Source organism: Hydractinia symbiolongicarpus, chromosome 1, assembly GCF_029227915.1.
Source record: "Hydractinia symbiolongicarpus strain clone_291-10 chromosome 1, HSymV2.1, whole genome shotgun sequence".
NCBI lineage: Eukaryota > Metazoa > Cnidaria > Hydrozoa > Anthoathecata > Hydractiniidae > Hydractinia > Hydractinia symbiolongicarpus.
In genome coordinates, this window is record NC_079875.1 from 7,855,920 (window position 1) to 7,882,251 (window position 26,332).

At 32.0% G+C, this 26,332-nt stretch overlaps 4 protein-coding genes across 4 annotated transcripts; 1 reads left to right on the plus strand and 3 right to left on the minus strand.

Moving 5' to 3' along the window:
* Positions 1 to 243: 243 nt before the first annotated feature.
* LOC130635938 (uncharacterized) lies at positions 244 to 4,769 on the plus strand. The gene is made up of 5 exons (XM_057445473.1): positions 244 to 2,970; positions 3,044 to 3,205; positions 3,378 to 3,563; positions 3,760 to 3,895; positions 3,997 to 4,769. The coding sequence occupies exons 1-5, from the start codon at positions 1,081 to 1,083 to the stop codon at positions 4,290 to 4,292; spliced, it is 2,670 nt and encodes an 889-aa protein (XP_057301456.1). The 5' UTR covers positions 244 to 1,080; the 3' UTR covers positions 4,293 to 4,769.
* A 642-nt stretch (positions 4,770 to 5,411) lies between these two features.
* On the minus strand, positions 5,412 to 7,567 carry LOC130635945 (uncharacterized). Its single transcript, XM_057445483.1, has 3 exons — positions 6,975 to 7,567; positions 6,676 to 6,774; positions 5,412 to 6,566 (listed from the first exon to the last, which is right to left on the minus strand). The coding sequence occupies exons 1-3, from the start codon at positions 7,294 to 7,296 to the stop codon at positions 5,506 to 5,508; spliced, it is 1,482 nt and encodes a 493-aa protein (XP_057301466.1). The 5' UTR covers positions 7,297 to 7,567; the 3' UTR covers positions 5,412 to 5,505.
* Positions 7,568 to 8,624: 1,057 nt separating this feature from the next.
* LOC130613631 (ankyrin repeat, PH and SEC7 domain containing protein secG-like) lies at positions 8,625 to 10,641 on the minus strand. The gene is made up of 2 exons (XM_057435295.1): positions 10,487 to 10,641; positions 8,625 to 9,801 (listed from the first exon to the last, which is right to left on the minus strand). Exon 2 carries the CDS (start codon positions 9,764 to 9,766, stop codon positions 9,131 to 9,133), a length of 636 nt encoding a protein of 211 aa, XP_057291278.1. The 5' UTR covers positions 9,767 to 9,801; positions 10,487 to 10,641; the 3' UTR covers positions 8,625 to 9,130.
* Positions 10,642 to 17,419: 6,778 nt separating this feature from the next.
* LOC130614570 (tripartite motif-containing protein 5-like) lies at positions 17,420 to 21,950 on the minus strand. Its single transcript, XM_057436345.1, has 5 exons — positions 21,666 to 21,950; positions 20,593 to 21,509; positions 20,459 to 20,507; positions 19,351 to 19,406; positions 17,420 to 18,628 (listed from the first exon to the last, which is right to left on the minus strand). The coding sequence occupies exons 1-5, from the start codon at positions 21,932 to 21,934 to the stop codon at positions 18,147 to 18,149; spliced, it is 1,773 nt and encodes a 590-aa protein (XP_057292328.1). The 5' UTR covers positions 21,935 to 21,950; the 3' UTR covers positions 17,420 to 18,146.
* Between the last annotated feature and the right edge of the window lie 4,382 nt (positions 21,951 to 26,332).

The window sequence follows — 26,332 nt, forward strand, 5'->3', positions numbered from 1 at the left end:
TTACTTTCTAAAAGTAAAAATAAAATAATCTAAATGGAAATAGTTCATTAAAAGAAGTTTCAATGCACGCTATATATATGCATCAAATTTATATAGATAAAGTCACAACACCGTTACATTATAGAAAGGAAATCCAAAGTTTTTCAAAAAATAGAAATATTGTCTTGTCGTAATTTGACAATATTTGAGTGAGTTAACAACTTATTAAACTTGGTATATTTTTATAATGTTCGAATACAAACTTATTCCACGTATCAAGGAGGTTTAAAAAGAAGGAGAGAGAACTCGCGGCGTCCCTTTAAATTTTCTATTCAATTTTTTATTGTTTCGGCGCCCCTTTGAACTGATCCGTGTCTCTGATTTGGCTCAATATTTACCTACCGACTCTGAAACGAGTGTTTTAACGAGAAAAGATAAATCTTAAAAATCACACTTACAGCAATGCGGAAGAGCAGGAAAACATGTAGTTTAGTTAAACTACAAGATTCAATGAGGGTGAAGTTTGTTTTTCCACTTCCATAAGGACGCGGAAGGAGTAAAGTGCCTTCAAAGTGCGAAAAGCTGCCTTGGGAGATCGTAAAGTTTTACAACTTATAAACTATTTCGTATGTCCCCTCCTGGGAAAATGTTAGTTAAAGGGTTGATTAACGTTTTTGTGCAGGTCTCGTCAGGAGGGGTTATTTATAAAATTGTTTTTTTTACTCTCGAAGTAGACGAATTCTCGGTAGGGTGTCGCAGCACGTCGCAGCACTCGGTGATGTTTTCCATTGTCATGGAACAAAAGAAAATAATTATTAGTTCTAATTATGTATATTTAGGTAAAAGTTTTAAGCAACTTTTTTTCTTTTTTCCCCAGTGGGAGTAGATTTTCTGTTTATGTATATTCTTTCTTTCTCTCACACCAGCTGTATGTTTTGAATATATATTGAATTGAGTTTATAATTGTTTTTTTATTAGGTGTTACATAACCAGCTGGCAAGTGGTTCACATTTTTTTTTAATTCCCTTGACACCTTTGTGGGTTTTTTATGAAGTTTTTTTGAAAAATAAAGTATTCATATTTGAATTTTGCTGTGTCAACATGTCTGCTTCACATTCAGAGTATATTCAAAAGCTATGTAGATTGTGTGGGAAGAAAATTGTGAAAAGTAAACATTACGTTAATTTTAAATCTTGTGATATTTACAGTGAAGTGTTTCAATCTATATATGGAATAAATTGTGAACAAGAAGATCCTTGTGTATTTCCTAAATTTACTTGTAATGGATGTAGAAGAAAATTAGATGAGATGAAAACGTCAAAAAAAATAATTGGTACTGCTGCATCATTTTACCCTCATGTGGATGAAAATTGTGTGTGCATGAATTATGCTGTAAACAGAAAAGACAGCTTAAAAATACTGGAATTAGATGTGAGTATGAAGAAAGTTGGTTTTAGTATATGTGATAAATCGGATAACTATAAACGTGTCTATACCCTTTGTCAAAATGAAAAAGAATTAAACCATTTGCTTACAATACGTATAGACAACAGCAATGGTTGGGATTTCTCCATATATGGGAAACCTATGGAGAAAGAAACAATACAACTAACAAAAACTCTGCCATGTGTTTTGAAAAATGATGATATTTCAACTTTCTCGTCATTCTGGAAGTCAGTCAGTGTTTGCACGGGGTTACAAGGTTATGAAGATGTAATCAAGTCGAGATGTAATTTCGAACAGCCATTCATGAATCAGAGTGGAACATTTCCAGTAGCTTTTGTTGAAGACGATAAAATGGTCAGATTTGATGAAGACAATTTTAAAACAATACGCCATACCAACTGTCATTTTTTAGCTGAAAAACCTTCATCTGTATGTAGTATGTGCAATTCTTTTAAACCAACAGTTAAAAAAGTTAGAAGTAGACGGAAAAGTGATGATTCTGTGCTTGATTCCTCACATACAAACATTCGATATCTTTCCAGAGAAGAACTAGAGGAAAGATATCGCAATACTCAGGGAGAAAAACAGAGAGCAATAAAGAAAGTTGCCCAATTATCATCTTGGGTAAGAAAAATTACTGAGAAAGAATGCATCCATGTTGATGATGAGCAACACGAATTTATAAAAAATATTGTTTGCAATGAGGAAACATGTCCTGAAATACCCGAAGGCAGTCCCCAGTGGTTGTTATGGGAGCAACAAAAAGAAATGGCTTCCAAAAGTTCACCTAATGGCATGAGATGGCACCCACTAATTATTAGGTGGTGCCTCAGTTTATACCACCATTCACCAGCAGCATATAAACATTTGCGAAATCCGAATTTGAATTTTTTAAAACTCCCACATATTGACACACTTAAAAAATACATAAACTTCACTGATCCAATGTGTGGATTCAATCCAGATGTCATTGAAAGATTAATAGTGGATAGTAAAATTGCAACTCTGGATGATCACCAAAAAAACGTTTCGCTTATTTATGATGAGATGAAAATAAAAGCTGACTTGGTGTTCAGACAGTCAACTGGACAATTGGTTGGTTTCACTGATATGGGGGATATTAACGATGAGTTAGTTGAATTTCAAAAACGTGCTGAGGGATCATCAGAGAATGATCGTCACTTTGCTTCCTATGTGATAGTGTTTATGGTTCGAGGAATTGTTTCATCTCTGGTGTATCCTTTTGGATATTTCGCATCATTGGGATTTACCTCTGATCAGCTCTATCCATGTGTATGGGAGGCGACATATGTATTGGAGGCAATTGGTTTTTATGTTCGAGCATTTATTTCAGATGGTGCTTCTCCCAATAGGAAGTTTTACAAAATTATGGTGACACCTGATATTGGTAACACATATTGGACCAACAACTTATTATCATTGGACAGAAAGATCTTTTTTATATCCGATGTCCCTCATCTCATTAAAACAACGAGAAACTGTTTCGAGAACTCTCATGGAAACAATAATACACGCAATCTTTTTGTAAGTGTTTTTTGTTTGTTTGTTTCAATTTTAAAGTATATCTGTATACATATATCAATTTTCTATTTATTAGCTCGATCACATGGATATCAGCTGGAACCATCTTGTCAATGTTTATGAATGGGATCTGAATTTACATGGAGCAGCACCTGGATTAAGGAAACTTTATAAACTAAAAGAGGATCACATAAAGTTAACTCCAAGGTTGAGGATGCAAGTTAAGTTGGCTACCCAAGTGAGATATTTTTCTTTTCTTTTTTTATTATTTATTTGTCTGCTTGTTTGTATTAGTGTTTTCTGAGTGATAGTGGATTCACAGTTTGATTATTTTGTGGGAGTTGCAAATAATGATATACTTCTGATAATGTGTTTATCATTGCTCATGTAAATTATGATTTTGCATTTAGGTTTTGAGTAAAACAACTGCTGATGCACTTGAGGTTCAGGGGCTGCATTATACGAAAAGTACAATAAAGTTTGTGCGTATGTTTGACCAAGTTTTTGATTGCTTGAATGTATCTTCAATTAATCAAGATCGTGGCGGAAAAATAGCTCTTGCAGCATATAGAGATGTTAACGATTGGCGTTTTGAGGTTAGTAGTATCATTCGAAATACATTCAATTATTTTGTAACGGAATTCAGAAACACAACATTTTTCCCTCAAAAAGCTCAAGTTCATTTTGCATATTTGTAAACCAGTCCTAAAGAACTTGATCTCCATGTAAAAGGGTGTGCAAATATTTCCATTTTCATTTTTCATTTTTTTCACATCAACATGTAAAATTCAGTTTTTAGAGAAAGAATTCCTCGAACATTACCTGGGAAGGTGGGAAGAACAAGCCAATGACACACCTAATTTATCCCAAGATGAAAAAAATAAATTGTTATTGAGCAAACAGACGATAAATGGTTGGAAAATAACAGGTAAAAAATCTACATTTTTCTGCAATTGTGGTTCCAGGCAATGTTTCATGGACAAACGGTGTTGTTCTATAAATGTATATTTTTTTTATCTTTGTCCATAGTGAAATCATTCGTGGAACTGACCAAATTACTTCTCCAGAGTCCAAATGTCAAGATGATTTTGAGCGAGAAATTCTCACAAGATCCATTGGAGGAACATTTCGCTCGTCAAAGACGAAGTGGTGGTACATGTGACAACCCAACACTTTATCAATTTGGCCAACAAGAACTTTCTTTGCTTGTTATGAAATCTGAGTTGATCAGAGATCTACGTGGAAACACTCGACGTGGTAATCAAAATCAGATTCACCTAGACGTAAATGATATGAGGAAACTTCCACAGAAAAGAAAGAGATAGTTATTTATATATTGATACTTTTGGAAACATGATTGTTTGACTATTTTATTTATATTTTTTCTGAGTATGTCAGACATTTTTTCCATTACGCTTTTTCAACATAGAAGTTGTTTTGTTATTAGTGCCTTGTCTTTTGAGTCACATCTTTTGCAAATATTTTTAGTGGAGTACGATTTTGACTTTGATTTGAAACATTTTTTTGAAAACATCAAATCTTAGAAAATAATTGAGATTAAAAAAATTTAGGATTGCTACTTTATTATTGCTATGTAATTTTTATTTATGTCATCGGGAAATTACAACTATTACGGAATTTCTTTTATCTTCATTTCGAATGGATCCGCCATACGTGAATAAATATTACAGTTTTGTTTTGCTTTTTTACATACTCACTTCGCGATATGTAGAACAACCCTGGGGACAAGTTTCATTATATTCCCAACAAGAATTCATGCGAAGGAGTGTCGAAATTAATATTCGCTATTCGGGACTATGTTGATTTAAAAAAAGAACGTGACAAAGGCCTCTTGGTGTAAGGGTGTATACAAACCACAATAAAACATACCCGATACCCGTGTGAGATGTAAAACTTGTTTGCAAAGAGAGTTCGATACCCGTGTGAGATATAAAACTTGTTTGCAAAAAATTTAATAAAATGGAATAATCAAAAAGTGAGTTGATTTCATCAGGCCACAGTCAGGCATAGAGCATCCGATGCGGCAATCCTAGGTCCGAGGTTGCGGTCAGCTTTAAGTAGCGATTCTCGCGTAAGAATATTTGCGTCGGTAATTATGCACGCGCAACTTATTTTTCAGGGTCCCTCCAGCTGATAAAAAGCATGTTGTTTCATACCATCTTGATTAGCCTATCCATCGACCATTTCTCCGCGTTTTTATGATCTATTAAATTTCTAGCAAAGCGCGCAGAGTTTTGATCTCGCAGCATTATTCAGTTTAACGCTTGCCAATGTGCATAACTGAACAAAGAAGTAGCACAAAAAAAAGAAATGAGAGTGAAGTTCACAAATCTTGGCAAAAATTTAGATTTAAAATAAACAGCTTCAGCGAGATTGAATCCTTACTCAATCCGAAAAAAACCCTTAAAATAGTACAAACATAATAAGGGTATGATTATTTTACTAAGAAACACAGTTATATACATGGAAAAGATATATAGAAATTAAAACAAGTTATAGGTAAAAATGTTATGACAATTAGTTAAGTTTTTTTCTCATTGCTGGTTCACCTTTTTTAGATAAGACTACAGTCAACTTCTCTTTTTTCTCCGATGCTAGAGAAGCAAGTTTGCGTCGAACTACTTGTATATATGCAGTGACATATGCTTTTGCTCTGATGTCACACCATTTTTTAATGATCTGAGCTTTGAGAATTTTCGATAACTTCTCATTTCCAAGATACCGTGAAAGTATGACCCAGGCTTGATCAATTAAAGAGTCCTTCATAAGTTCATTTTCGAAAAGTTCCCGTATATCTTCTCCTTTATATTTTTTCAACATGTTCAAATTTAAAACTTTTCTAATAACGTTTTCAATTCTTCTGCAAAAAATAAACATGTCATCATTGACTTTTATCAGGTATCCTCTGCTGACTTGGTCCACCCAAGATCTTGTATAATCCAGAAAACTATATACCTGCAGTTTATCATCACCTGAAACTTTCAATGAGTTCAGAAACTGCAATGCAGCCACAGCAACAACTTTGTTTTTCGAATCTGCTAATCTTTGGTATTTTTTACGTAGCGAGAAAATTATGTATCCTGAAACATAATACAGAACAGTTTGTTCCTCAGTTGTGAGTTTCAAGTCAAGACTTTTTTCGACATGTCGATTTTTGTTTTCATGAGCTACTAGTATTTTTATTAACTCCATAACAAATTTCTGCAACAACATAGAGAATTCTTGACTGTCAATGCAGTATCCTTTAGGTAATACATGTTTCCAATGTTGTCTGAATTTATCGTCTTGTGCAAGTTCATGCACTTTTCTCCAAAGAGATTCTTTTCCTGAACCAGTCAGTAGGTTAGATTTTTGCAATTCTTTAAATATGCGACACACTACATTTTCAGAAATAATGTCCAAAACATCACTCCCAGCATTCAAAATTGAGTTGGCTAATTCTTTGACACGATTTCCAGGTGTTTTGAATCCTTTCACAACAATGTTATTGATTGGGTCTTTTGAAATTTTAACCATAGCATCACGAACAAAATTCATTTTTTCTTGCTGCAGCTCATGATCGGTGATGGATAAAGATTCTAAAAGGGTGCAAAAAAAAAGGTTTATACCACCAGTTCACAATATTTTGCTCTATATATAGCAAAAAAAAATTCCTTATGTTCTCAGAGTTCATGAATGAATACTTACGATTCGATTTTGATTTAACTTGTTTTGTGGAAATTGTTGTAGTTGATTTATTTTTTGAGTCATCAAGAGTTTTTCTTGCCACTGTTGTTGTTTCTGGATCTATTATTGGAATACAGAGTTGACATCAGAACACAGTTGTGATAACAAAACAAGACAACAACAACAAAAAGCATATCAAATGATGATAATACAATAGCTTTTCTATGAAATCTACATGCAGAGTCAAAAAACAAAACATTATAGCTAGCTAGCTAATGGTGTTTTAAAGAAAACATGACTTTATTAAACTGAAGCATTACCTGTTGGCTTTTTACATATCAGAGTATGTTTCTTGTAGTAAGCTTCTTTAAAATACTGTTTTTTGCACTTGCTGCACACAAACTTCACATTTTTGGTACTGTTGTTATCAACCACCATGTCCACATCTTCTTCATCAACGAATACTATTTGAGGAATACCCAAATATCCAGCATCTACTTCATTTTCTTCTTCCAACAGATCTTCCACAAACGATACTTCCACCTCACAACTTTCGTAAACAGTAAAATCTGACAACATTTCTTCCGTCACAAAAAAGTCATCATCCAATTCTATTATATTTTTAACGTCTTCGCCTGCCATTTCGCTTCTTGCTTGTTTATGATATGTAAAAACGACAAATTTATCAACTAACAAGCATTTACCGCTGAGAGAAAAATAGCCGCGGGCTCATAATTTATGCAAATAGTAACAAAAGACAACGGCTAATTTATTAATTTAAGCGCGAGATTTCAAATTTTGATTGACAGAATTCGATGTAAGAACAATAGAGAAAAGTAAACATGAGACACGGATGATTTCAATAGAAATAAAAGAGTTCTCTCTCCTTCTTTTTAAACCTCCTTGCACGTATACAATGAAGTTAATAACAACGTCCTTTTATTTGGAAAAAATAACATATATGTATAAAAAATCAGATCTCTTTATCAAAATATTGTTTAGTTTTTCATGTGTTAGTTATTCTATGCATTTGATACTTACATTTGTAGACTGAATTACTATTTAAGATTTAGCTGGGGTAAACTAAATTAGTAAAAAATTTGATTAGCATTAAAAAAATGAGGCCATTGACGTCACTGGACTACAAAAGAATGCCACTCAGTCTGCAACATATTCTTTCAAATTATCTGTAAATATATATATTTATAACGTACAATTTTATTGAACCTCGTAGAAATATATAATGACAGAATAGAAATAATGGATTGGCATTATTTTTCACATTGGCATCCTCTTAATGATTTCATGATTCTGTCTTTTAAACAACATCTTAAAAAAATGTTAACATTTGTAAGCCACTATACTTAATATGCTTCATATGCTTAATCAATAAAGTTGCTTGACTGGTAAGTGCAGGGTACTATTTTGTCCTTTTTAACAAAATGGAATAAAAAGTGAAAAAATGCACCAACTAAGGTTTTAAAATTCATTTTCATATTCATCAGATATGTTCTTTTAATTTCATTAAAAAGGTTACATGCCAACCTGTTTAAGGGATACGGACAGCCAGAGTAACCCTATTCCTCCAGGAAGGGGGAAAGGGTATTGTTTTTGTAAAAAAGTCTTTTTTTCTTCTGAATGGTTACGCTGAGTTTTTGTTTGTCTTTTAGATACCTGCATGTCTATCTACAGAGCCATAGACATTGCCCATTATTCGAAACTACTCCTAACTTTCTATAAAATTCTTGTAATCTTGAAAACATAATAACTTTTGTCAGAATTACCCTTATATATAAAAACCATAACACGCTTTACCCACAAAAAAGACATGTTGTAAACTAAAATTAATTAATTCGATTTCACGATTTTTAACCCAATAATAAGGATATTGTTATGCGAATTATGTAAAAACTAGTTGTTTCCCGTTGAATAATCCACGGGTTCACCCGTCCTTTATATTAACCCGCCGCAACAAAGTGGATAAAAATATATCGCATTTGATATTCGTGTTTCCACAACATCATTTTCTAATTCAACGGGGGTCCGCGCAGAGACAGACAGACGGAATGCGGCTATTTTAATAGAGATTGGAAATCTGTTAATATGTTAATAAGTTATGAAAACATAATGACTTTTATTTTGAATGTGAATATTTGTTCTAGAACTAAGTACTTGAATTATAGACATAGTATAATATATCACAAATTTAACTTTATTTTTAGTGTAAAACTGTAAATTGTCTTTTAAAAACATTCTGTTTTTCTACATCTGTTCTGCCTAATCAAATCTAATTTTAAGAGTAAGTGTAACAGACAGTGTTTTTTTAACGAAAGCTTGCAATACCATAATCTGAGTGTAATCCACACTAGGACATTTTAGAATAAGTCGTATCCAAAAAAAGGTGTTCTTAAAGGCCTTTTTTGGAGACTACTGTCGGAGTTTTTTTAAAACTGATTTAAATTTCGTAATACATATATTATTTACTTTTATGTTTCTCTAATAATTGTTTAATGCCATCCGTACTTCCAACATGATAAGCAGTTTTGTTCACTATGCTTCGTATGTTCACATCAATATTTGGCTTAGACAGCAGCAGCTTAACACATTCAATATTCCCGTAAGAAGATGCAAAGTGTAATGGAGTTTCACTACTACTTCTTCGCGCGTTTAAATCCGTATGTGGCGTGGATAACAATAACCTAACGCATTGATAAGAACCATTACGAGATGCAACATGTAATGGCGTGTCATTGTCCATTGTTTTTACATTCACATCGATTCCTGGGATTGACAGCAGTAGCTGGACACATCCAACGTGACCACTATCGCATGCATAATGTAACGGAGTTTTCCTGCGATGATTTACCGTGTTAATACATGTCACATCATGATTAATAAGAACTTTTAAAGCATCCTGATGACCATGAAATGCACTGATGTGGAATGGAGTCCACAAATCATAACGAGAAGCATTTACATCACTGCCAGCATCAATTAAAGCTTTTGCTACTGATGGTTTGTTGTAACTTGCAGCTCTCATCAAAAGTGTAGCTCTGAAGGAATCTCTCATTTTAACGATAAATGGGTCAGTAATGAGAATTTGTTGCAGCATTTCTACGTCTCCATTCTTAATAATTTCATCAACATCTAAACATAAAAATTCGTCAATGTAGAAAAGGAAATACCGATTTCAACCTCCTTAGCATGTTATTTTCACTGGAAGAGAACAAATCATCACATTTTCCTCCTCCCAAACCATTTCCGTTTACTACTAAAATATAAACAGCTTTTAAGCGAATTGTTGTAAAAACTCTGCAAAATGTTTCGCAATTTCTTTCCAGTTCTTTATCTATTTTTTTTATGCTATAAATAATCAACCTTGCCCAACCTATCAAACACTACAACTACCGCAAAGCAATAACAATAGGAGAAGTTATTTACTCTGATGCACTCCCCTAACATCTGCCTTTATGCTTTCGTAAATCTGATGCACCAATATTCTGTTTGATAATCGTGAAAACCATAGTAGTGGGGCAATGCACTTTGAAAAAAGATAAAAAATTTGCTAACACTCCTGAGCAGTGGACTCTGGGTGCTGTGGACGCAGACGAAAATTTGTACAGTTAATGAAAATAATGCTCTTTATAAGTTATAAGTATTAGTTTTGAATACAGATGATTTTTGCGTCGACAATTTATTTTTACCCCAACGCCAAACTGGGAGAAGTGCATAGCCACCCTTTATTTGAAATAATTAGAAAAACAATGGCAAAAGTTGTGCAACTAAATGATAATCAAAGAACTCGTGATATATATATATATATATTTCATACCTGCAAATGTGTAAGCACCTTTATGTAGGGCTTTATTTTTTTGCACAGCATCACTAAAATGTTACCAATAAATAAAATTTAGTCTCTTCAAAACTTTCTCACTTAAAATTTGTTTGACCTCAAGCGACAATATTATCATGCTATTTCCGTCTGACTCTCGGTTCATGACAGAAAAGAGCGAATAAATTCAATTTTCCTTGATGTAGCTGAAAAAATGTCCTTTTTTTCATTGTCAACCTTTCTGACGTCACAGCATGACGTCAATAGCATTAGTCTTACGTAATAACTTGAAACAATAAAGCCATTACAAAGAAAACAAAACTTTGGGACAAGATATCTTGGAAACGGGCTTGTGACGTCAGTTATTTTTGGTTATGTAGATAATTTAGGAACTTAAAGTCAGGGTAATAATATAATAAGTGTGCAAAAATTTTGATGACGCTTAACTAAACTGAGTAATATGCAGAAGAATTATAGAAAATATAGATAATTTCATGACGTTAGCCTCCAAAAAAAAAAAAAATTGTCAACACGCAATTATCCCTTCTAAGTTTCTATTATAAGTGGAATTTTCCACGATCTTGTCAACTAGTTATGTGATTACTTAAAACGTTTTCATGGCACTTATTTGAATCATTAAAATTTTGCCAAATAAGAAACTTTTTAATGTTTTTAATATTTGTTGCTCTGGAGTTATGTTCGAAAACCTGTAAAATATGATTTATTGTGTATTTACCGAAATAGGTTTAACATAAAGCACCAGGGCAATTTCTTCAGCGCAGAAAAAATATTTTGACAAGCGAGAAAACCTTATATTAAATCATACACTTAGCGTGAAGTCCAAGAGATTTTTGCATCTTAAAATGTTCTTAAAAGCATTTAATGTTGTTAAGAGTAAAACTTCAAATAGCCTTTTTTATTAACTACCAAGCACTCAATTAAATGAATAAACGAAACAGTCTTTGTGCCACCAGAAGTAAATTATCTGTGCAATATGCCAACATTGACTAGTTAGGCCTACTATAAGCAGTCATGAAAAGTCTTATTCTCCTAGAAAGGTTTGAGTAAGAATCGTGGTGACTAGTGGTGGCTTGTCTGATGTTTTACAACTGACATCAAAACTATATCAGTGAAGTTGTTTTTTTTCTCACAGAAAGCCATGCGGGGGATATGCTTATACCAAATACACAAAAATTAATTTTTTTGTTTAATCAAAGGAATTACATTTATAGCCTTTAGAAGAAGAGGATTCTCAAAAAGAAATTGATAAAATTGATAAAATTAACCCACAAACACAACACACAAAACTCTTATAGCACCCCCCCCCCCCAAAAAAAAAAAGATATTAATATAGTAATAAAATAAAAGATGAAAAATAAAGATGGAAAAAATCAATTCGATGTGACAAATAAAATCATTTCAATACCTTTTCGTCTTCTTTTCAGCACCAGTCCCACTAGTTGTTCGTTCATTTTCTAAGGAACAATAAACTAAGGTTTAGACTGAAAAAATAAACTTTTGTAACATTTACCAATCTCAGTACAAATGCATACCTTTTATACTTCCAGCTAGCACCATCAATTTACGTTTTAATTCCAATTGATTACATTTTCTTTCAGTCTTCGTGATATGGCTTTTATAAATAGCTTTGGCACCAGAATCTATACTAGCTGTGCTTAAATCATTTACTTCAACTATGATTTCACCCATTGGATTATTGTAGAAATCCTGGTCTTTTAAAACAGCTAGATGTAAATTAAAACCTGGAACAGTTGTTGGAAGAGATGTTAAATCACGAAGTTGTCGTTCTACTTCCTCTTTTTCAGCTACTAGCTCAAAAAGAGTTTTAGAGTTAACCGTATTGATGTATTCTGAAACCCTTTCACCTTTAGTATAATCTGTGTAACCTGCTCCAATTGCATTTTTTTGAAATTCTTTTACTTTTTCGTCAAATTTTCTGACTATGTTTTTATCTTCGCTATCCAAAAGTTCAAGAAACTGTTCCATTCGTTTCAATTTTCTTAATTCCAATTCACGAACCAACTTTTCTCTGTCGCTTTTAAAGTTAATCAAAGCTTCATTATATCTTTTGGTTAAGCTCTCCATCAAAATTTTTGTGTCTTTAAATGCATCTATTAATGAGGCGAATCCAGCCTTTGTTTCCTTTCCAAATTCAACAATGCTTTCTTTTCTGTGATTATTATGTTCACGATGTGCACAATATACACAAATAAACACGCAATCACAATCTGTGCAGACTTGTTTTGCAATTGACATATGCTGTTTACACATTGGTTGGAATTCTTGCAACTTCTTATTGAAAGTTACTGCAGTAAATGATTTGTGATGCCGAGTATGAAGAATTTCGCATTTATCACAATTTTTCGCACCACAAGTACGACACAACCATTTTATGTTCATATTGCATTGCTTTGTTTTTTGACATTGCTGATGTTCTGAAGATCTATAAGGAAAGGAAGCACAAAAGTTAACCATTTGAAAATTTTAACATGGCGCATTTGCAATGGAAGGAATGGGGGGACGTTCATGTATATAGGATTTTAATATCCTCTAAATTACTTGCTTAATTGGTATTAAACTTTGTGACTATAAATACTTTTAAAAGTTAGCAATTCTACAAACATTTTGACTTCATTGCTTAAACACACCATAGTAAACTCTCTAAAATGGGATACGCTATTACCTCATCTTATGATCACAGGAGCATGACAATCAGCTAAGTTTAAGTCCTGTCAAATCCGTTCTTTCGATTTTAGCAATTCTAATCCCATATGTTTCAGGTTTTCCCAATACTTATTTTTTTATGTGTAAAAACAGAAACATATGTTTTAAACCATTTATGCTAATAAAATAATAAATTGAAATAGAATGGCAAAATATTTGTTAGTGCATTCTCAAACCCTTATACTAATCGGCTATTTCCGTCTGTCTCTCTGTCTGTCTATTGATGTTGCCAAAAAAGTTATGTCTTAAATGCTAATCAACAAATTGAAAGTCACGACGTGTATAACATGAATTTAGTGTCAATAACATTAACTTAAATTAGCGAAGCAATTACAATGCCTCTATATCTTTGAGGCCAAACAATTTTGGAACAAGATGATGCAGTCAATCATTATATTATCGTCATTCAGTGGGAAATTGGGGACAAGATGAGATCAAATTGGATAGGTTTCTCAAACCTGTGCCCCTAAGCCCGTTTCGAAATTGACAGGTTCATACCGCCGACTAAAAATCTTAAAAACCTCAATATCTCAGTAACCTCTTGTTAAAAGTACATTCTTGATCCCCGTTTCAAGGTCAATATATGTCAACAAAAAATAACACAATCCTATATATTTTTTTATCATCGTTTCAAGCTCAACACAATATAGACACTGGATAAAAAATTTTGCTATATTTTTTTTCCATACGTACTTCAGAGGTGAGCAAAAGACCTAAAACAATCTATATTTTTTATTGTTTTTTGCCTAAGTGGATATTTCCACGAACCTTCGTAATAGTATTTTTCCTGAGCATAGAATTGTTGATGATGTCATACAAATAATGCTGATGTTTGAGAATAATAATAAAACTAATTCATTGATATAGTCTGAAAATTCTGCGTTCTTCTCAAGGATAGGATAATGTTTGATTATCCTTTCCTTTTTTAAAACCCTTAAATGAGGCCCACTATTTTTGACACTTTGCTTTCCTTGATCGGAAATTTAAAAGGTCACTAATAAGAGAAAGTGCGTCATCATCTTAGACATAATGTGTCACATTCTGTTAGTTAGAGACTGAAGTTGCTCACACCTCTCTTGCCACAGGATTTCAAATGAACCCGTCAAAGGTACAGGAAATCACAAGAGGAACCTGTCGGGTTTTGTGGAATGTGCTATCGGAGAAAAACTACTCTGACGCAAAAAAAATAAATAAAAAAAAAAAAAATGGATCAGAAGGCAGATGTTCCGAATTGCATTGGGCCAACTATTAAAAAGCACAACATAATACAATTTCAAAATATTGATTTTCGAGTGCCAGGCGGTTTACATCCTCGTCCCCAGAGTTTGTTGCCTATGCCAAAGCCGCTAGGGCTTACTTAACGGCTAAACAAGACCCTGATACAGGCTGCTTTTCATAACCAGTATACTAGTTACTACAAATAATTAATGATTTGTCATCTTGTTGCAGTTTCTGCGGCTAGTAGAAGCAATTTGATTGAGTCCTTTATACTGGGAGGGGACGATATCTTTTGGTTGTTTATATTTTGCAACGCTCCAATTTAAAAAGTTTTATTAAAACCAACTTACTATTTGTTCACCCTGAAACGACATTTTATGTTGATTAAGTCTTTTAAGAAGCATTTTTATTAATTATCAAAAAAATTTGGTAACGCGTGATTAGATAAAGCTGTTTTTGTTAAAATATATACTGATACAAGACAACCTAGCCAGTTCAATTTAGCTGGCTGGCTTTAATACTATAAGCCTAGTACCTCTTTGGGAAAACGTGTAAGTCTGAGATTATGGCATGAAGGTAGTTATATGTTCAATAAGGAAACAATTAGCAAAACGATTAGCTAGCTAGGTACATGGCTTTTTTCATCCAGCTAAATTGTCAAAGTAAGTCTTTCAAGTAAGTCTTTCTTTTAAAATGTCAATGTCAACAATATAGAAATCTGCCGAGATAGCATCTTTCATAAAAATATTTACTGTTTATTTCACCTTTTTTTACTCAATCGTTATAAAAACTTCTCTTAATGTTGGCTGTTCAGTACAGTACTTAAACGTCTGCAGAATAAATAATATGGGTTATTTTGATCTGCTTCTTCTGTTCTAGCACTGGTTGCGGTCTCAGCAGCTTTGCTTATTGTATTGCACATTTGCACATAGTAATAACTTCTTTTAATGAATTCATTAATAAAATGCCAAACTATCAACCAATATTCTTTTGGTGTTGCAATTAAGATGTTCACCTCCGTCACAACACTAAGAACGGACGCCTCCTTGTTGCGACTTCTGACTGAGATCAATTGCGATTGGTTCAAAAGACACATGTCTCTCTTGTCAAGTCCTTTGCTCTCCAACGCACAAATATACTTACTTAGCAATGCAATTTCCTCGCTACTCAAAAATCCCCGGTTAATGTAAGGCAGCCCTAAATGAGTAACTAACTAGAAGCCTGAACGTACCTGCTTTAATTTAATTTACTGTCACAGAAGCCATTTTAGCAGTTCAAAATTACAGTACGGCAATGGTGTAGACTGTGACCTGCAATCTCATGATTTAAGTTTGCCACTGCATACACTACACTATTGAAATTATTTATAACAAACACACGAAATCTGACAGGTTTCTCTTGTGATTTGCCGGACAGTTGTAAGGCTTATTTGTTAAAAAACAAAATATTCAACATACAGCCTGCTTAAAAATTTTATATTTATTTTGAGTTACGAACTGTGACTACGCAAAAGCAGTCTTTAAACCTGTTCCGCAAAGTACACTTAATGCATAAATGGGCGGTTTTAAAAATGAAGCCATCGTTTACGTGGGTAGCTTCCTACAGCAAGTTGCAAACCGAAACGGCTGAGTATTTAAAGCTGATAAAGGTCCCAATCAATCCTCAGGTGAATATTGAAAGAAGTAGTTGCATGTTGATCAGAAAACATTATCAACAAGAAAAGTGAATTCTATAAGGAGGGTATTTAATTAAATTAAGTAAACCCAGATTGGAATCAATATCAAGCAGCATAAGAGACTCATCTAACGAAAAATGGAGAATAAATGTTATAAAAATGAAAAGAGTGAATTACTTTATAACAATTCCTTTTTGACTTTTTTTTCCAGAATTAAAACAAAAGTATGCTATATGTAAAGTTTCGCCCCTACCTGTCTTAACACAGTTAAGTTGTTATTTCATTAGTTTTTCCAATCGAGAACCAAAAACTGGACTTACAAATCTGTTTTTTTCTGCATATCACCTATGAAGCCACAGAGCGCATAATTCGTTGGTAAGGAAGATGTAGTATCATCTTTATCAGTTGTCACACTGAGCTTGCATTTTAAGGGACAGTTGATTTCGGCGCTTCCGTCTTCTTTAAAGACTAAATTGTTGTCCAAACAATTCTTGCAATACGTATGTCCACAAATGAGATTTTTAGGTTCGTCGTAGGTGTCAAAACATATCTTGCATTTTAGAAATTCAGAAAAGGCTTTCTTTGACATTGTAAATGATGTTATGTTGTCACTTTCTAAAAATGAAAAAGTAATAATCTGAAGGAATATAGTTCGCAAGAGAATTTCTATGCGCGGGATATATGTATTAAGTTTATATACATAAAGTTACAACACAGTTAACATACAGAAAGGAAATCCACATTCCTTCAGAAAATAGAAATATTGTCTTTTGTCTAGTGTGGTAATTTGACAACAACTGAGAACTTGAGTGAGTTAACAACTAATTCAGGTTAGGATACTTTTATGATATTTAGATACAAACTTATTTCAAGTAAATATTAAAGTTAATAACGACGTTCTTTAATTTGAAAAAGATAACATACATAAGAAATCAGGACCCGTTATCAAAATATAGTTGGATTTCTCCTATGTTACTTGTTTGATGCATTTGATACTTTAGATGATAATGGAGACTGAATTGCTAAAAATTTAAGCAGTAGTGAACTAAATTTCTAAAAATTTGTTTAGCGTTAAAAAAATATTGCGACTGACGTCATTTGACTTAAAAACACGTCACATATGGAAGATGTTTTCTTAATTTAAGAGTAAATAATGTAAAAATTCATAACGTATACTGTTATTGAACCTTGTACAAGTGTAAAATATTACATCAAGAAAGTAACAATACAAGAAAACGTTATATATCTATTATTGTCATTTCTTCTTCGAAACAACGCATTTAAAAAATGTTATTACTCAGAAGTCACCAGTACTGAATGTTCAATCAATACATTTGTTTACTTGTTAATAAGTGCAGGGGAACAAATTAAATTTCTTGTCCTTTTTAACAGAATTAACTAAACTTAAATTAACTAGTCTTCTATATTAATCAGTTCCGTCTGTCTGTGACAATAATTTTTAAGAACGCTTAAACATCTCTAAAAAACTAAGCTTTTTTCTAATAAAACAATTATTCACATTTTTGATTGGCTGAAACAAATTACTTAATAAAATAAAATAATATTCCTACTATATATTCTATTTTGCCGTAGGAGTTTTCAAATTATACAAAATGTAATTTTTGTTATAAATGAAATTATTAAATTTAGAAGTTTATTTATATAGCCGCGGTTGAATAATTTTTATGGTTCTTTTCTAATTAATGAAATAGTAGACAATTACGGACAATTACATTGTTTTTATAAATTATTCGCGCTTTTTAAAAAAAGTTAACAATTTAACAATAAGAAAAGTACAAATTTTAACTTTGTGTATTTTTTGTTCCCTATTTTCAACAGCCTTTTAACAGCCTAAATATTAATTACTTTAATACCAGTGGATTTTTCCACGGGTTAGACAACTAGGGTGTTTAATTATATTTCCAGGCCACACCTATAAATGTCCATGCTAATAACTAACGTTATAAGAGCTGGTAGTGTCATATATTTTTTAAAGTGGAATAACTAGCTTGATTAAACTGGTTAAGAGCTTTTCTTCTTCAATTTCTGATAATTTGTTAATATAATTTTGATAGTGTCATTATCGGTTGTTTCAGAAGCAGTTTGATTGCAATCGTTTTTTATTTCAAGGTCGATATGTGGTATATTTAAGAACAGCTTAACACATTCAGCATGACCATTTTGTGATGCATAATGTAATGGTGTATTTCCATCATTGTTCACGTTATTGATGTTTGTATCGTCGTGATTAATCAATGTTTGCAAGATATATTGATGGCCATAGCATGCACTATAATGATATGCATTCCATCTAGTGACATTCTCAGCATACACATCAGTTCCTGCTTCAATTAAAAATTCTACCATTGATGGTTTGTTGTAGCGCGCAGCTAGAATCAACAAAGTGCACCCAAAGTTATCTTTCATTTTCACGATATCTTCATCATGTTTTAGAAATGTTTGCAATACTGCGACATCACCATTCTCAATGATTTTTCTTAATTCTAGACAAAAAAAATTCAAAATCGTTGGATTGACAATTAAAAGAAGGATAAAAAACGGCAGAAACTGCCTAGTCAGTTTGAAATCAGGATTTGCAATGCCTTTTGATCAAGTAATGTGCAAGAACATGCATTGTTGTAGATTTTTCTGTTTGAATTGATTTCAACCTTGCTCCAAAATTTCTTGCTTTGACCATTTGTGTATTAATACAAAAAGCATGATTTTCACTAGTTTAAAAAGATATACCAGGAGTGTAAATTTAATAATATCTCTGTATGAAAAGCCGCCGTCAGTTTGTTTGTGCAAGTTGTGTTAATCACGCACGAAATGCAAGCCCGCTAGAGAAGGGACGAAAAACCCGTCGGGATACCGCCAGCACAGGGAGCAGTTCCCGCTAAAGTAACGGACAAATCAGAAGGGTTGCGGAGCGGTGGACAGGACCCCATAGGCTTGGAAGCAAAAAAAATCATTGTAGGATGAATGTTTTTATCTTTTATTGGCTCTATGGGATAAAATTAATAATTTGTTTATACAATTCAGGATTACTGAATTTTATCGGTAAACGTTGAGTTTAATTTTATCATTTTATCGTTGCTTTCATGATATAAAGGGTAGTAATAAAAATCTTTACGATGAATGTTTGTCTTTGTCTTAAGTTTTTCTGTAATATCTAATATTGTAGCTACTCACAATATACATTAAAAAGAAATTTCTAACTTCATACCTTCAAATTGATAAGGTGATTCAACATTTGATATGATACAGTCTGACATGGTATTTCTAAGAAATTAATCATAACTTTTAGCATTCTACTTTCTTAACCGACACCATTACATTACGTCAGATACTATTATATAACACACAGTACCTTCAGAATGTATTGTTTGATGCAAGTTTAACTTAACTGAACTCGCAAATTTTGAAATTAAATTAGAGCTACTTTGCCCATCACTAAAATTCTGCCTGCCATAACACGGAATTAAATCAACTGTCCCAAAAAATGGGAGCGAAGCACAAAGATATTTAAATTGTTTTCAATATCTTTTGAAATGTTATTTTTAAATATTACTTAATTTTTATGATTGTTTGAAGTAACTACTTTATGTTTCATAATAATGCAAAATTAAAAAATCATTATGAAGGCTAACACTAAATGTAATTAGGATTTAGTTGGTCTACAGTTTTGGGCGGGCAAAAATTTACTTTAAATTTGAATACTTCTTCTTCTTGTCTTTATATACCTAAATATAGCGTTGCTACAGCAGCCAAAACTCTTAAATCGCCTATTATTTTGACAAATAAGATTACACAGAAAAGTTTCAGGGCATCAATAAGTAACACTGTACTGAAAAACAATCCTGATACTGTTCAGTGCATCTTCGAAAAAAACAAAAAATACTAGTGTTTGAACATACATGGAATTGATTTACCTTTTTTTAATTAGCAAGAAAATAAAATGGTTGAAGATAAACGTTTCGGTGAAAGAAAATAATATCTCAATTAAAACTGTAATTTCAGTTGGTACTTTTTTTTTGCCTACCAATTTTTGTGCATTTATCGTGAGTAAACATGAAATAGCTAAGCAAAACGTATAAAAAATAATTTGTCTAAAGCACATTAAAACGCTAATCATGAAAATGTATGGGATATACATTTTCATGATCAGCGTTTGAGGCTTCACACAAAAAGTAAATTTCTGATAAAGATTTTGTTTATCTATGAGTCATTATTGACGCCATTAAAACTTAAATAAAGGAACTTTATTCCACTGTTGTTTTTACATAGTGTGTTATGTCACGATATTATCGCCAACAAACGGAATTTTTTTTAACCTTTTAATTCTTTGAAAATCATCCACTTTAGAAGAATGTTTCTCATACCCTAAAAAACCAATTTAAATTTACATTTTGCAATTTTTTATATTTCAAAGTATAAAATAAAGTAAAAAAATCAAAAAACTACTTACTTTGTAAATATTCTATAAACTCCGTCAAATTACGCTCAAGTTCCAAATGATTTAAATCAACTTTAGATTCAGTTGCTCGGTTTATGTACACACAATTTTCGTCAGAATTTAAATAACTAACGTCTGCTTCTTCAATTGAAATTTTAATCTCTCCTAAAGGATTAACAAACATATTTTGCTCCTTCGAAATATACAGCTGTGAATGGAGACACAGAACAGAGGGTGGAGATAGGAATATATCAAGCCTTCTTCGATCATGTTCGACTTTTGCTGCGACAAGCTCGAAAGGAGACTTGGAGCTCAGTGTATTAATATAGTTTGAAAATTTCTTCATATTATTTTTTTCTGTTGAATCCAAATCAGTTATTCTTGCCTCAAATTCTTCTACTTTGTCATCAAATTGTTTGATCATGTTTTGTTTTTTAATATTTAACATTTCAATAAACTGCTCAACCCTTTTCAATTGTCTTAACTCCAATTGATGAATCAAGTTTTCTCTGTTGTCCTTAATCTTTACCATAACTTCACAATATTTCCTTTTCAAATTGGTTAATAAAGATACTTTTTCTTCGTGCGAAGCTGCAAATGATTGAAACCAGTCCTGTACTTCCTTACCCATATCAGCAATAGATTTTCTTTCATGATTGTTATGTTCTCTGTGTTTGCAGTAGGAGCAGATAAATATATTGTCACATTCAATGCAAATCTCTTTTGCAGATGAATCATGCTCCTTACACAAGGGTTGGAACTGTGATAATTTTTCATCAAACGATACTGCAGTGAATTCTTTTCTCTCGCAAGGATGCACATCTTGGCAATGCTCACAAACCTTGCTGCCACATGTTCTACACAGAAAACTAATGATTTTTTCACACTCTCTTGACTCCTGACAGAGTTTATCCTGATCATTGTGAGATCTAAATGTTGATAAGAATTTAAAACAGAAATATTTAATTGGGTAATGTATAGATAATAAAACAGTTGAAAATTAAGGTACTACATGTTAGAATTTGTGTTATGTAAAAATTACAGCTCAGATTTTTAAAAGTGTCACTCAAACGACAAAAGCTTACTTTACTGAGTTCGATTTCACATCCTCTACAATTTGTGAAAGTGCATAATTTGTAGGTAAAGAAGATGTTGTTTCTAATTTGCCAATCAACATACTGCTTTTGCATTTGAGAGGACAAGAAATTTCTGCACTTCCATCTTCTCTAAAGATCAAGTTGTTGTCCAAGCAATTCTTGCAATATGAATGTCCACAACGAAGATTTTTTGGATTTTTATAGAAGTCTAAGCATATCTTGCAGTTAAGATATCGGAGATTCTCAGGTTCGGCCATTGCGTAATTAATTAATAAGTAGTTATCCTTGAAAATAACGAAAAATATGTTAATTATAACTGAAGATTTTCAAAGTTCTTTCCACAAATGAATAGTGAAAGTGCCATTAATCTACAAAGAAACGAAAAGTGTTTTAAAAAAAGCAAACTTATTACGATACAACATAATGAAGAGTATATATTCCCAATGTTTATGTCGTAAAGTAATTGATTACAAAATTATAATTATAATTGATTATAAAGTATAACTCAAAAAATGTAATACAAAAAATAATATTCAAAAATCAATAGAGCCTATAAAGCATTCTAGAAATATGGCAATTTCAGTTAACCGTGACAATGTCCTCTTCTTCTAAAATTGTGATTCCATGCATACACTGCTAAATCATTTAAAGTATATCTAGATTCTTGGAACGTAAGTCTTACTTCAACAGTCTATGCATTTATGTGGTATAGACAACAGCAACTTGACGCATTCGGTATGCCCTTGAGAGCATACATCATGCAATGGTGTCGCATTTTCACAGTCTACGTTGTTAATGTTTGTATTGTCATAATTAATTAACATTTCTAAAATATCTTGAAGACCACAACTGGCACTGTAGGGGAATGTATTACTTTCATATTAATCCATACCAATCGCCGCCAGGATCAAATAATGTCTTAACTGTAAGTGGTTTGTCATAACATGTCGCTTTAATAATAGAGTATCTCTTGACCAGTCATATATCATTCTAACAATGTCAGGATCAGTCCTTCGATAAAATCGTAGAGTTTTGTCATTTCCATCATAAATAATTTCATTAAGTGCTAAATACGAATTAAAAAAAATAACATTTTAGATTAGAATTCTCTCCTGTAATGGTTTGCAATCTTGTATTCTTCAAAATATTTATTGATAAACTGTTAAACATACTGTTTTTTTAAGGCTTATAAATTTGATGGTGGATTCCGCTCCCCTTTATAGCTTCTACAAGGTTTTCCTAAGAAGAATGAAGTTTGCGCAGTTGTATTATGTAAATGATGAAAAAATGGAAGTAGTAATTGCTTTGCTTATGTCAAAACCTTTTTTCCTCTGATGGTATTAATAGCTTCAAAAAAAAACAACTGCTTGCTAAAAATCCAATCACTTTATTTCTGAAATGAAGTTTACCGTTTTGTGTAAAATCTCTTACAAACAAACGAAATTTTTTGACATACCTGTGGGTTTTTTAATACTTTGTATGAAAAGTTTGTAGGAAATTGTCCGAAATTCAAACTTTTCCGACTTTTATGTAAAATTCATAAAAAAATCGGTAAATCAATTACGTTGACAGTGAAAATGTTACCATTCTGTTATCAATTTAGACAGCAAAAAAATGTTATTTAAATAATTTTGTCGCAAATTCAAATAGATCAGCTAAATCACCTTGAAATAATATAGATTTTGTAATTTTCGGTATGTTTCTCCACTTAAAATCACTAAAAAAATAGATGAACTACCCCATAGTGCTAGGCGAAGACCTTTCTCCTTTAAGGCATCCCGATTTTAAAAAAAGCTGGAGCTTACGATTATAAGAAATAACAGTACTAAAATTAAGGAATGGTACTTCGATAAAATAATTTATAAATTTTCTAACTGTTTAATTCTCTTTGGAGCACCAACATCATCAGCTTTTTGTTCGACTTCTAAGAGACATAAACCCAAGTATGAAGAACCTGATTGTGCTAAATAAGTTTTGTTAAACGAGATAAAGTCATAGCACAAAGTAGACATTTTACCACGTTGTGACGCATATATGAAAGATTTAAATTTCTGTTTCTTTAGTGATGCCAATTTTAATTAGTGATGCTAATTTTTACATCATCAATAGAAGTTTTTGTCTTATCCAATGGATAAGAGAATAGATTTTTAACTTTTAAGTGATAAAGATGGCAATTGATATGTGGCACAATAACTGAAACAAAATTCAAATCAAGGAAGCGTCGTTCAATTTCTACTCTGTCAGCTACCAGTTCAAGATAAGTTTTAGTGTGGAACACATTAACATAATCTGAAAATTCCTTTTTATAGTATCAACTTTAATATCTTCAATTTCTGATTTAACCTCTTCCCATTTTTTGTCAAATGCATTTAGTAAGTTCTCCTCTTCAGATATTGCCCCATTCGTATTAACTTTTTTGATTGCAGTTCACGAACTAATTTTTCTCAGTAGTTTTAATATATTGTCTATTTTTGTCCTTGAACAATGTTGCAATCAAGCCACACCGTTTTCTCACCTTTGTTATTTCGTGGTGTTGGTGCTGTCTGTGAATACAAAACACACAAATAAACACATCGCAATCTAGACAAACATCTCTTGCCAGTGAATTACGTTGTCTACACAAAGGCTTAACTGCCAGTTCTTTATCGAAGATTACTGGGGTAAATAATTTACGCTTGCATGCATGTGCATCTATACAATGGTGAGAAATTTTAAGACTGCATGTCGTGCATAAATACTCGATATCATTTTCTGTATTTCTTCATTTGCTCAAATGAAGTACGATCGGAGGATCTAGGTATTTATTTGCAATTATTAGAGATTGGAAAAATCTAATAATTAGCATAGTAATAACATGGTTTCGAGGGCTATTTGTGATTATGAAGCCCGATTTTCATTTGTACAAATAATACGAGGGCTTATTAACCTAAAATAGCCCGGTATAGCATGTTATTCCGTGTTAAATATATGATTACAACTATGTTTTGTAAGGTTTTTTTCTTTATGGTCTCGTTTGAGTAAAATTACAAATTTATGAAATTTCTTATCGTCCAACATAAAATGTTTCAAAGGTTAAAGAAAAAAATTAAGAAAATGCTCATAGTAAAATGCTTTGTTATTAAAGAAGTCAACTTCAGATTAAACAAAAACCCAATTTGTATCAACACAAATAATCTTCGCCTCTCACATTGCTTCCATTTTTACGATAAAATATTTTTGTCAAAAGTAAAAACAACGCAAGATAATTTTTCCTGATGTTTAAGAATGTAATCCAATCAAAATAAATTATAAGGTTCTAAACAATAAAGTAAAATCGACAATTAGTTTTGTAATAAAAAGTAGCCAATCGAATAATATTCGAAAATTGCGGGCTTTTCTTGTGATAAAAACAAAACAAATCATGAGATAAAATAAAACAGGTCAACAACCCGTCTAATTAAAATTTGAAGTAAACCGGTTTGAGATTTAAAATTGACTAGTCATGAATAAACTACACATTGATCACTAAAGCGGCTTCACATAGTTTTTAGTCATTTTTGACGGCACTAGAAAAGAACACCAACGTGCTTTATCAAAAATTCAAAACACTATAAAACGAAAGATAAAAGTAAAGTTTCACCCCCTTAAAAATAATAATCAAATCTGAACTTCAGCTTACGAAAAAACATACATGTTGATAGCAACACGTCTTTAAGTTTTAATAGGTACAGAAGAATTTATTGTTCCACTATTTATTATTTCAAATTTTGAAAATTTTAGTAACTAGATACAACAAAATATAAGAAAATTTTGGTATAGTTGTAAGGAGCCGAAAAATTTTATTTCTTGTTTTTTCCCATTTAAAGCTACGTGTCTTGTTACGTGAAAAAACGACAAGTTGAATGCCCTTAGTGAGAATCAAGCTCTTTTGCGGTTACTGCAAAATACATAAATGTTTGTGATAGATGGGATAGATGCATTGGCAATATGTATTCAAATTGATATGAATACAATAATTTTTCTTTGTCACAAGCAAGCTACGTTATTATTTGTTCTTAGTGCCAGCATCTCAAAAAGTTTTAACACAATTTTGTATTGTAAAATTTCTGTCAGGCGGATAACATATAGTAAACTTACACTTTCTTACTTTCTTTCAGCTCATCAAAACTTTACAAAGTGGAAGATTCGTTGTAGGGAAGATATTGTTTCATCTCTACCAATTGTCGTGCTGTGATTGCAGTTCTCAGGACATTATACTTCTGCACTTCCATTTTCTAAACAATTCTTGCAATACGTATGTCCACAGTTGAGATATTTTGCTTCCTTGTATGCTTTTGAACATATTTTACATTGCAAAAATGTAGAAAACTCAGCCTTGGACAGAGACATTGCTTTAGTAATTTTTTAAAAGCCTTTCTAAATGGCAATGTTGATAGTATATAAAACAAATTGTAAGGTTTTTTAACAATACTAGAGAAAATGAGTGAAATAAGGCTGTAGGCATTACTGTGTAAGCAAACATGGTGTGTAAGAATTACTTAAAGCAAACAATATATAAAGTGAAAAATCATAAAAAATGATTCTTAGAATAAAAAAAGGGATAACCAAAAGGTATGCTACATCTCGGGGTTTTTTTTCAGAACCTTTTACAAATAGCCATAGTTAGTAATTGAAAG